This window comes from Elgaria multicarinata, chromosome 1, assembly GCF_023053635.1.
Source record: "Elgaria multicarinata webbii isolate HBS135686 ecotype San Diego chromosome 1, rElgMul1.1.pri, whole genome shotgun sequence".
Taxonomy (NCBI): Eukaryota; Metazoa; Chordata; class Lepidosauria; order Squamata; family Anguidae; genus Elgaria; species Elgaria multicarinata.
The window spans coordinates 159,880,881-159,893,299 of NC_086171.1; the positions used below are offsets into that span (position 1 = coordinate 159,880,881).

The window sequence follows — 12,419 nt, forward strand, 5'->3', positions numbered from 1 at the left end:
TCTTCCTTCTAAAAGAACACAGCCCCTCCTGCATCTTAGTGGTATGTGTAGTTTTGCCCTCGTCCTACGTTTTCCGTGGCTCTGTTTCCTCAGGTGCTTGCTAGTCAGGCCATTTCTTGCTTTGTCCAATTTCCTTTAGCCATCTGTCTTTACTAATATTCCTTTCCTAATACTTCTAATATTTCCTTTAGCTAACAACTTTCCTAATACTCCTTTCTTGCTCCCTTCTGATATTAAGCATTGTGAAATTTCTTCAGAGCCCCCCCTCTGATTAGCCCTTCCTTGTTTCAGTTTCCTTTCTCATCCTTGTTTCAGTTCTTTTCCTCAAACTTCATTCTCCATCTATCCTTCCTTTAGATTCCTCTTTCTCCTTCCATTGCCTATCTTGTTCTCTAGATACCTTGTATCCCAAGGCTCCTCCATAGCTCTCAGTCAACCTGTTCGGAGTTTTAATCCCAGCCAAACTGACAACTTTGCCTTTCCTCACAGAATCAGGACAACAAAGTGTTTAGTTCTGTGAGCAACTGAACATGCTGACCCAATTCACACTGTCAAAACAAGCCACTGTGGCTTAAACAAGTGGCTTGTTGTAAGTCATGACACATGTTGGGTGCAATTTGCATAATTACCACCAGACCACAGCTTATTATGTTGTCCAAACCCAGGTGGCACGGCTTGTTGTACGGTTATTTGAGGATTGTTTAACCCTCCCAACAAACCATCTGCTCTGGTTTATTTAAATTTAATTAAATATTAAATTAATATTAAATATTAATTAAATTTAATTAAATAAATAAATAATGCAAATCACGCCTGGCACATGTTGTAGCTCACAACAAGCTACCATGGCTTGTTTTGATCATGTGAACCAGCCCTCTAAGTCATCACACCAGTTCAGCCAGTGTCAGAGGAGTTCAGAAGTACAAAACAGTCTAGATAATCTTTTGGATCTCATTACGCTGGCAAAAGCTCACTGATCAACATGTTGCATAGAGCTTCGTCATAGTTTTGCATGCATGGTACGTATTTGTTTTTAATTCAAGACATACTTGATAGAAATACAGTTTAAAAGCATGTGGAAAGAGTGGGATCGAAGGTGTTACAAACGGACAAAACATAGTTTGGAGACAAGTAGAGGTGCAAAAGGAATGTGACAAAAGTTTCAGCAGAGAGATTACCTATATTGTTGTTTGGTGACATTTGGAGATGGTGGCTAGCATGCACAGAAGCAGGGTGACAGTGCTGAAGGAGTCTGGCCTGGTGATAATTGGCAAATGTTGGAAGTAGGCAAGGGGTGAGGTCTTGGAAAGAGTGGAGGAAAGGTAAGGCCATTTCAGAAAGAAAGGATGTTTGTTGGCACTGGAGGAAGACTGCCACAATATTATAGAGGAAGGGGTCCTTGGTTCCCAAATGTTCTTTGCAATAATGGAAGAAGGGTGGTATAGTGTCAAAGGAGAGAGACCAGAAACAAAACCATGTGAAATAATTAGTTTGTGTTTGTGAACTGTGGGTAATCTCTATAATTAAACAAACAAACACACAAAAACAATAAGTGCTGAGTTAGCATTGTTAAGATACTTTGAATACTGAAAAGCAAGAAAATGCAAACTAGAGCAACGCCTATCTTGTGTAGCCAGCTGGCAGCATTAATGCTTTAGCATAGTAATAGCTAAAAGGGTTTTGATAGGCAAACCAGGGATGGCCAGCTTTGGTATTATTTGCGAAGGAGGCACTTTTCTTTAGGCAGTGGTGCAAGGGACTAGAAGTGTATTTTGCCACACAATTGATTTCCTCACTGGTAGTTAGGCAACTTTCCATATGGTCACTGTAGCTCTATGGTCCACAGCTTTATGGACTAGTTAGCTGTCCCAGCTGTAAATCATTCATTAAAGGGGTACCGCATCTAAAGTTCACAAATGTCTAAAACGAATCCTGTTTTATAAATATTTTTTTCAAGACCCCCATATTATTTGCATAATTGTTGTTAGGATTGCACATATTTTTACTGGTCCTAGTCCTATGCCTTTAACAGCATCCTGACATGCAGAATTTAAGCAGGTGAAGCTTTTCCAGTCACATTACCTTCCTGCCAGGAAAAGCTTCACTTTCTAACTTCTGCATGCCATCCTGCTATATACTGTGGGAGCAAAACTGGTGCCAAAAAAAGTTGGCAGATGTGCTCCATTACTTTGGAGAGCTCTCAGTTCCTTTTCCTATATTAACATTATAAGCGCAGAGTTTTGGCCAACAAGGGAGGGCAGGAACAGCTCAATTTTGCACTTTGCTTTTAATAGTGCATTCCTATTGCTGTCTACTTAGAGGTAAGTCCCATTGAATTCAATAGTGGTTACTCTAGTTAAGTGGGTATAGAATTGCATCCAAAGTTGTACAAATATTCCCTAATTCTAGACTTGCAAAGTTGTTTATATCCTCTCCTGAGCACAGAGCAGTTCCAAGGGCATCACTGCATGGTTTAGTTTTCTTTAGAGGAAAGAAAACTAAAGAACATTGCCCATGTGTCCTTGTAATATCTGTTTTATTACTATAGCATTTGCCAGAAGCTTTTGTATGCTGGCATAAATCCAGATAAACTTCCGCCAATGGAAATACACCGGTGTAGTTACACACTTGCACTGCTGGAGTGGCCAAATTAGGGCAAAGGTAGGGTGACCATATGGAAAGAAGGACAAGGGTCCTGTATCTTTAATAGTTGTATAGAAAAGGGAATTTCAACTGGTGCCATATGTATGCATGCAGCACCTGGCGAAATTCCCTCTTCATCACAACAGTTAAAGCTGCAGGAGATATACTAGAATGACCAGCTACAAAAGGGCAGGGCTCCTGCAGCTCTAACTGTTGTGATGAAGAGGGAATTTCACCAGGTGCTACATGCATACATATGACACCTGCTAAAGATACAGGTGCCCTGTCCTCCTTTCTGTATGGTACTTTTGAAAATATACAAGTCTAGCTGTTACCCAAACTGTTTATCATCATAAAAATATTGACTAAAATATACTATATATATATATATATATATATAGTGAAATATATCTTCAGTCAATATTTTTATGATGATAAACGGTTTGGGTAACAGCTAGACTTGTATATTTTCAAAAATGGGGTCCAGCCATTGCTTCTTCTTCCCAGAATCCTAGATGTCATCTGACTCTTACAGCAACCAGTAGAGACTCATTAATTCAGTATGCAATCTCCATCTTGAGACTCTGTCTAAATGCAATTCTTGCTCTTTGTACCATTGAGCTTGATGGAGAGTTCTCAAGAACTTGAAAGCTTGCATGCTATTTTGTGGCATTTTGCTTGTCCAACTGTGAACTTTGTTGTTGTTTTTCTAATGGATCATAAACCTTCTTACGGACTTTTGCTTTTTAATGTAAAATTAGTTCTGTACAATATGAACAGTCTAACAAAATCAACAAACCTGATTTTAGCTTGTTACATTTTGATAATTTTGTTAAAGATTAAAAGCATGGAATTTTCAGAACTAAATTGAAATGTCCTGCTCTAACTAATCAGCATTTACTTCTATGCAGTAATGCAGTCCATATATACACCACAGAACTGAGCCAGGGGACTGAAGTAGTTTGCAGAGTAGCCAGATAGGCTATTCTAATTTGTTTCAGTGTTCTGTGACTTTACTTCTCTGACGATTATTTTTATAAATTTATTTAAAATATTTGTAGGCCACACCTCCATTTAACTATCAGGGTGGGGTACAAGAAAATGAGAAAACCTCAATATTCAGTCACAATAACATATACAAAGCAGAACACCAATACAGGAGAAAACCTTATCAGCCAGTTCACATTCCATACTGGAGGGCCTGTGCAAATAAAAAAAAAGTCTTTGCCTGGTGCTGAAAAGACAAGACAGTTGTTGCCAGGTGAGCCTCCCTAGCAATGGCATTCCATAAAAACGGTGCTGCAACTGACAAGGCCCTTTTTCTAGTTACCATCCAACAAACAAGTATTCCAACTACATTTGGTACATTGAGTTGGATGCAGGGCTGAACACTGAGAATTTTTCCATTTATTTTAATGTTCTCTCTCTTAATACATGAACTGATTCATTCACTTTAGCATTTACAAAAGATAATATTATTTCTCCCTTTTAGTACGGAATTGTGCAGAATTAAATTAGCCTTGAACAAAGGTGGTAGCATTCAGTAGTTGAGCAGTGCGAACCTTAATGACATTGGAAACAGAATTAAACCAACACTAGTGTGATGTTATTAGTGCTTGGTAGTGTAAATTCTTTCCCAAATTTATGCTGGCACATCATTAGCGTTAGTGCTGCGTCACCATTCGATATTGCCCATTAATCCTAGATTTAAATATTTGCTTAGCTATGGAACCCTCTGGGTAACCCTGAGCAAGTTATTATTGCTTACCCTAACCTATTTCACAGGGTTGTTTTGAAACTACAATTATGCGCTGAACTAGGGCTCTACTCTGTTTCGGGTCGTAGAAGCGGGAGCGGAGCGACCCGCTTCGGCGGAGGCGAATTGGGTCGGGGGCAGCAGAGCGACACGGAGCAGTTCGCTCATTTGCGGTGCGCTCCACATCTTTTCAGAGCTCTGTCCACCATTTTGAACTTTCTTTCCATAGGATTGCATTGGGCGAAAAATCACCTATAACTTCTTTGTTTTTAAAGCTAGATTCCTGAAAATTAGTGTGCTTAGACATTGATAATTGGGGGGTCATTTGTGTCGATTTTCAAAAACATATGTTCAGTGCTTGGGTTGCTATTAATTTTTATTGAATGGTTAAAAGCGGGGGGGGGGGAACCTTTTCCCCCAGTGTTGATAGACAGGTTCATCTCCTAATCGTGATAAGTGATCAGCCCATGTGAAGCATCCTCCAATCCCAATGTTGGAGGGGGGGGGGATAAGCAAAAAAGGATACTTAGTAACTTTTCTTTCTTTGTCTTTCGGTCGGACTTTTTTCAGTGTGTAGTGGATTGGTAAAGCAGTAGCCCGAGCAAACTCACACACAACCTTAAATAATATACAAAGTAAAATAACAGATAGGCAACACAGCACTGCTAGGTACCCACCATAACTTTGGTGGACAACTGGATAGAAGTGGTGCAAGTGGATGACGTCCTGTACGGCATGTGGACATGCCCAGTGTCCACCGCCCTTGAGGGTAATCAGAACCCTCCAAAGGGGAACCAGTGGAAACCAATGAGTTGCACGAGTTGTTGTATTATGTGGCTTCTTAAAGGCAGGCACCTAGACAGGACCAGCCAAACGACTGAGAGATGGTGGCACAGTCCACTGGGCACGTCCATTTTTCCATACTGGTAATAAAGTCAGTCAGCCTTTTTTGTTCTATAGTAATAATGGATGATGATGATGATGATGATGATGATGATGATGATGATTTAGGAATGGCTGTGTAGTCAATCAACTCTGAAGCAAGGAGCACAAAGCTTTACTGTTGTCCTGCTAGCCTCCTATTATTTATGGGCTGCAAAGGCATCTCTCTGTGTTGTTCCCGCCTCACAGGGCCGTTTTTTGTTTCTGCCTTTGAATGGCCTGGAAACAATCCTTGGCTCACTGACTTGTGCCTGCAGAGCTGTCTGCTGCCTGCCCGCCTCCCTGGGTTCCCACGTTGTGGGTTAGCCGCATCTGGTGGGATTTACCCACGGATGTATTGCTTACTTGTGCATTGCGTAGCACCTACCTGCCAGCCTCCTCCACCTCTCTGTCTGCCTCTCTGCCCTCCTGATGCCAGGGAGATATAGATGGGCTGTGTGGGTCAACCCCACAAGCCTATGGCATGCTTCCTCCCAGTGCTTCAGGGGCATAGCCGCCTGCTGCCTCTTCTCCTCTGTGTCCGCCTCAGAGGGCTGGTTTGTGTGTGTCTTGCTTTGACTCCGGGCATTAGTCCTTCCTTCCTCCTCCTGAAAAGGCAGTTGCATTTTGCTGCTGCCATGATCACTGAATCCTCTGTGACAATGTAGGCTCATTATTACTATTATTATTGTTATTACAATTATTGGCTTTTTAGATTAAGCATTTTGCAAGTTTAATCTGGCTAAAGAGTTGTATCATTAGCTTTAAAAAGACATGCAATGCTGAAGATTTTATAGACATTCTGACAGCCTTTGCCTGGAAGACAGTCTCATGGAGTTCAGAAGGACTTCCAAGTAAGTGGGCATAGGGCTGGAGCATTACTATTTATAATAACAGTTTTATTTCACAGCTGATTTAACAACTGAAAACCTCATCAAGATGAGGGAGATTAGATTTCAGACAATTGGCTAATATATCCTGTTAAAATATTTAAAGTATTTAGAAGGCAGCATAATATTTTAGGTGCTAGATCTTTTATAGAGCTGGTGTCAGCATCAATATTTTAGTAGTTGGGCAATTAGACTCTTGAGATTTTCTCCAGTTCTAATATTTTTCCAGCAGTCTTAAAACTGTTCACTGTGAAGTAGCTTTACTGACTTAAATGACATTACTTCAAAACAAGTAGTGTGAAAATGGTATGTGCACTTTAAGCAGGTGGAAGTTGAAAGCCCATATTCTGTAACCACAATTGAAGTTTAGCCTTCACAATTAAAACATGTCTTATCTTAATAGAGGATCTATTAACCCTTGGCACAAATGGAGACTTTTAAAAAGCCTAAATGCAGCATGTTCAGCTGTGGAGGGAGAGAAGGGAAATCTCTTATTTCTTATCTCCAGGCATATCTCATATTTCTTATCTCCAGGCACATCTCTTATTTCTTATCCTGTTTGGCACGGAAACAGCCTTGGTCACCCTGTATGATGACCTATGTCGGGAGAAAGACAGGGGGAGTGTGACTCTGTTGATTCTCCTTGATCTCTCAGCGGCTTTCGATACCATCGACCATGGTATCCTTCTGGAACGTCTGGCTGAGTTGGGAGTGGGGGGCACTGCATTGCAGTGGTTCCGCTCCTACTTAGCAGGACGGCTCCAGAAGGTGGTGCTTGGGGGACATTGCTCGGCCCCGTGGACTCTCCAGTATGGGGTTCCGCAGGGGTCGGTCTTGTCCCCCATGCTGTTTAACATGTACATGAAACCGTTGGGTGCGGTCATCCAGAGTTTTGGAGTGCGCTGTCATCAGTATGCTGACGACACGCAGCTCTACTGCTCCTTTTCATCCTCATCAGGTGTGGCTGTGGATGTGCTGAACCGGTGCTTGGCTGCGACAATGGACTGGATGAGGGCTAATAAACTGAAGCTCAATCCAGACAAGACTGAGATGCTGCTGGTGGGTGGTTCATCTGATCGGATGGGGGGCGTTCAACTGGTTCTGGATGGGGTTGCACTTCCCCTGAAGGAGCAGGTTCGTAGCTTGGGGGTTCTCCTAGAACCGTCTTTGTCACTTGAGACTCAGGTGGCCTCGATGGCATGGAGTGCTTTCTACCAACTTCAGTTGGTGGCCCAGCTACGCCCCTATCTGGACAGGGATAACCTAGCTTCAGTTGTCCATACTTTGGTAACTTCCAAATTAGATTACTGCAATGCCCTCTACATGGGGCAGCCTTTGAAGACGGTCTGGAAGCTGCAGCTTGTGCAAAATGCGGCGGCCAGATTGATAGCTGGAACAGGGAGGTTTGAGCATACAACACCGATTCTGGCCCGCTTGCATTGGCTGCCTATATGTTTCCGAGCCCAATTCAAGGTGCTGGTTTTAACCTATAAAGCCCTACATGGCTTGGGACCGCAATACCTGACGGAACGCCTCTCCCGACATGAACCTACCCGTACACTGCGCTCAACATCTAAGGTCCTCCTCCGAGTGCCTACTCCGAGGGAAGCTTGGAGGATAGCAACAAGGGAGAGGGCCTTCTCAGTGGTGGCCCCCCGACTGTGGAATGATCTCCCCGATGAGGCTCGCCTGGCGCCAACGTTGTTATCTTTTCGGTGCCAGGTCAAGACTTTCCTCTTCTCCCAGCCATTTTAACAGCATTCAACAACGTTAAGTTTGTTTTTAATGGCCCCCAGAATTGTTGTTTTTGAATGGATCCTGTTGTTGTTTTTATACTGGTTTTATGTTTTTGATGGTTTTAAATTTTGTATACTTTTAATGTTTACTATTTTTAATTGTTGTAAACCGCCCAGAGAGCTTCGGCTGGGGGGCGGTATATAAATGTAATAAAATAAATAAATAAATAAATAAAGCTCCAGAGGCAAAATCACCAGGCTTTGGGGGGAGAAGATGGCGTGCCTGATGGAGAACCCCCACCCCATAGGCCATATCCAGCCTGTGGGCTGGAGGTTCCTCATCCTTGATCTACACCATTAGGCGCTGCAGGTCCCCATGCCTGGGAATAATGCACCTGTTCAGTTTCTGCCTGACATACAGTTAAACAGAACACTTTAGCCAGGAAAAAAAAGTTTTCAACACCTATTTGGCACTTGTATTTCTAAATTTCTATTTGGCACTTGCATTTCTAAAAGCCTCTTTGAACATTTTCTTCCAACTCCGGTTATAGGAGTGCAATTCCAAATCCACATGATTTGTTTGGTCTGGATGGTGTCATTCACAAGTAATGCTGTAATCATGGTTTATTGTTATGAGGATAAACTGCAGTGAGCCTTAGGATGGCTCAGAGAAACCCCTCCTGAAGTCAGGGACAATGCTCTAACCTTGGGAAGGGGAGTTGGAGACATGACCCTGACCCCTCACAGCCAGTGTGGAGAGAGCTACACCAGCTGTCACTCTGAGGTTGGAAAATTGAGGGAGGGAAAAGGGGGTATTCCAGTGGGAGAGGAGACCAGAGAGGTCTGGATACGATTTATCCTGAACCTCCTCCAGCCTCCTTCTCACCCCCTTCTGAAGCGCCCTCGCTAGATATCCTCTTGGCTCACTGTGGGTCACTCCTGTCGTTGTAAGCTATGGGATATCTTGATGCCTGAATGTGGCCACTGTGGTTAATTTTAATTATGATTTTTTTGAAATAAGTCATAGTTAAAATCATGGTTTATGAAGCTGGCTTATTTCAACAAACCGTAATTGATGAAAATATATTATGGTTTAGTGTTCAGACATATTGCAAACTTGTAGTTAATCTAAACTGGAAGTGAAAGCTTCTGGAGTCCAGTTTGCAACTGTGCTAGAGACCTGGGGTGTGGGGGAGCATGCAAGCCTGAGGCTTGCTTTGGCTCATTCTCATAATACTAAAGTATGGTTTAGCATTACATGAGAACTCTGTTTATTTTTCTTCAATGAAAAGCTGTTTGCAGAATTAGACTGATCCAAGTTTTGCAAATAGGCTAAACCCAGTCTTTTGTAATAGAGTCCCATGTCTGTGAGTGTTGAGAAGCGCTGCGTGACATATGGATCTCATGTATTATTTATTTGAGGCATTTGTAAGTTGTATCTTCTGCCAAAATGACACTCAAAAAGTGGCATACGACACTAGTAAGTTGCTACTTTAAGGCTTCACACCCCAAACAGTGCAGTCAGAGATAAGCCCCTTGTCCCAAATTTATCTTTTCAGTCGCACTCCTACACTGAGAGATGTTTAGTCCCTGCTTCAGTTAATGTCTTCATGTGAGTTTGTGTTTCTCACATTAGGTCTTTTTTTCCAAGACTTTTCAAATTAGTGTCTCCTTCCTGTCCATTTCTTCACTTTTAAAAACTTGGTTGTTAGTGTGTGTGTTTTCTCTTTGCTTCTAAGTTTTTTCGTAGACGTTACATTTCTAGCTTTCCCATTTACCAACCATGGGATCTTTGCTTTTCCTTTTCTGTATCACCACAGTCAATGTTCTTAAACATTTATGAAGAAGGAGAGATTAAAAAGGATCTAAGGATTCATATTCAGGATTTCTTAATGTTAAGTAAACTGCCCAGAGAGCTTCAGCTATGGGGCGGTATATAAATTAAATAAATAAATAAATAAATACTATACTATACATTTATTAAAGAATGTTTAGGGTGCAATCCTGTACCCATTTATTTGGAACTCAATCATATAAGCCGTGTATTGGAATGTGTTGTTAGCAGTTTATAATCTGTCTTTTAACTGAGTTACCAGTTCACTTAAATAAATTTCAATGTTAATAAATTAATATTGCCAAAACTTCAGGTTGGCACCTTTTTGACATATTTGAGGAAGTGTGAGCTAAGTTGCTTTTTCATACACAAAGGCTGTCTTCAGCTCACTGTTAGAATCCACCTTTAGTATTTCCTTTTTTTATTCCCACATTCAAATGTGCCTCAGAATAAACAAGTGTACTCTTGACTCTCAGCTCTATCAGTTATAATTCACTTCAACCAATTAATCAGCTTAAAGAGTTAGCCCCCATGCTGTATTGGAATCTATGTGGCTCGTATTTGTATGTGCTACTGTTTTAAACTGTTTTTCTGTTGGATTATGCTATAGGTTCTCTTAGTTGCTGCTATGAGGAAACCTCGGAGGAGGTCCCGACAGACCCTAGAAGGGAGACGTTCTCCTTCACCGTACAGCTTGAAATGCTCACCTACACGAGAGACCCTGACATATGCCCAGGCTCAACGAATAGTGGAAGTTGATATTGAAGGGCGCCTTCATCGTATCAGCATTTATGATCCTCTAAAGATCATCACAGAGGATGAGCTGACTGCCCAGGACATCACAGAATGCAACAGTAACAAAGAAAACAGTGAACTGCCACTATTTCCTTCAAAATCCAAGAAAACTCAGTGCAAAGGCAAAAAAAGGGAGACATGCACGAAACATGCTCCTGGGACATCTTTCCATCTACCACAGCCCAGCTTTCGCACACTTGACTCCTTCAGCCAGCCAGATGCTCCTCCCTTGCCTTCAGCATACTATCAGTACATTGAGAAACCACCTGAGGATGTTGATGCTGAAGTAGAGTACGATATGGATGAGGAGGATTTGGCTTGGCTTGACATGATCAACGAGAAGCGGAAGAATGACGGCTATGGGTCAATTTCTGCGGAGACGTTTGAATTGCTGGTGGACCGGTTGGAGAAGGAGTCATACTTGGAGAGTCGTAACAATGGGGCCCAGCAGACTCTAATAGACGAGGATGCTGTCTGTTGTGTTTGCATGGATGATGAGTGTCATAACAGCAATGTTATTTTGTTTTGTGACATTTGCAACTTGGCTGTGCACCAGGAATGCTATGGAGTGCCCTACATCCCTGAGGGGCAATGGCTTTGTCGTTGCTGTCTACAATCCCCCTCCCGCCCAGTTGATTGTGTTTTGTGCCCAAACAAAGGTGGAGCCTTTAAACAGACAAGTGATAGTCACTGGGCCCATGTTGTTTGTGCCATCTGGATCCCAGAAGTCTGCTTTGCAAATACGGTGTTTCTGGAACCGATTGAGGGGATAGACAATATCCCCCCAGCTCGCTGGAAGCTGACTTGCTACATCTGCAAGCAGAAGGGCATGGGAGCAGCCATTCAGTGTCACAAGGTGAACTGCTACACTGCTTTCCATGTTACCTGTGCCCAGAGGGCTGGTCTCTTCATGAAGATTGAGCCCATGAGGGAGACCAGTCTCAATGGCACAACATTTACTGTGCGCAAAACTGCTTATTGTGAGGCACATTCCCCTCCTGGCAGTGTGAAGAAAGGGCGTACTTCTATTGTTCATGAAGGAGAGGAGGTCATTGAAAAGAATGAGACAGTGGATGAGGGCACTCCCAAAAACAAGAACAAAGTGAAGTTGAAACAGAAGGTAAAGAAGGAAACCTGTGCTTCTGTGCCTCTACTGATGGTCACACAGATCCCTTCTTACCGGTGAGTGGTGCAACTGGTCATAGTTTCCATGCTGATCTCTAAAGTAGTCCAGCATTTCTCTTCAGTTTTCTCTTTAAATGACATCTTTTCTAACCTATGGCTGCTTTGGCAAATGCCGAACACCATTGCCAGAACTACATTGATCCGGTGTATTTATATGTTGTACACTCCTTTGATGGACACAGTTGTAGCTACTCTGTCCTCAAAGGCAAATAACGTTTAAAACACTTAAAGTATTTTAAAAAGATAAATGAAGAATACAAACAAATAGGTTTATTTACAAAATGTGCTACTTGGCAGAGTCAACCACAATGCAACATAGAAGTCCCTTGAATTAAGTTAGAAAATAGATACAAATCACTTTAGATGGCAGGCTTCTTTGGAAGCAGTGATACCTTACAAGTTATGGGGTGAGTATAGGTTCATCCCATTTACATCAATGGGTTTTAGGTAGCCTAACTGTGTGCAGGATTGCAGCCTTAATCTACAGTTCAGTTCGTTGCCTATTGCTCATATTAACAATAAATTGAAATGACTGCATGAAAGTTGCTTCTGTTAAACTTCTGAAGTAATTTGGTCTATTTGAGCTCAGCTGGTGACTGAATGCTGCCCGTGTTACTGTTGTTGCTGCTTAATTGGAGCTGTAGAGCTATTTGTAACGG

General features: G+C 42.2%; 1 protein-coding gene across 1 annotated transcript in view; it reads left to right on the forward strand.

Moving 5' to 3' along the window:
- The first annotated feature begins 6,126 nt into the window (after positions 1 to 6,126).
- The window catches only part of BRPF3 (bromodomain and PHD finger containing 3), a 35,649-nt gene continuing 29,356 nt past the window's right edge, over positions 6,127 to 12,419 (forward strand). Inside the window, exons 1-2 of the mRNA XM_063140871.1 lie at positions 6,127 to 6,178; positions 10,391 to 11,757. Of these exons, the coding sequence (XP_062996941.1) occupies positions 10,409 to 11,757 (1,349 nt within the window). The 5' untranslated portion in view covers positions 6,127 to 6,178; positions 10,391 to 10,408. The remainder of the gene's footprint in view (positions 6,179 to 10,390; positions 11,758 to 12,419) is intronic.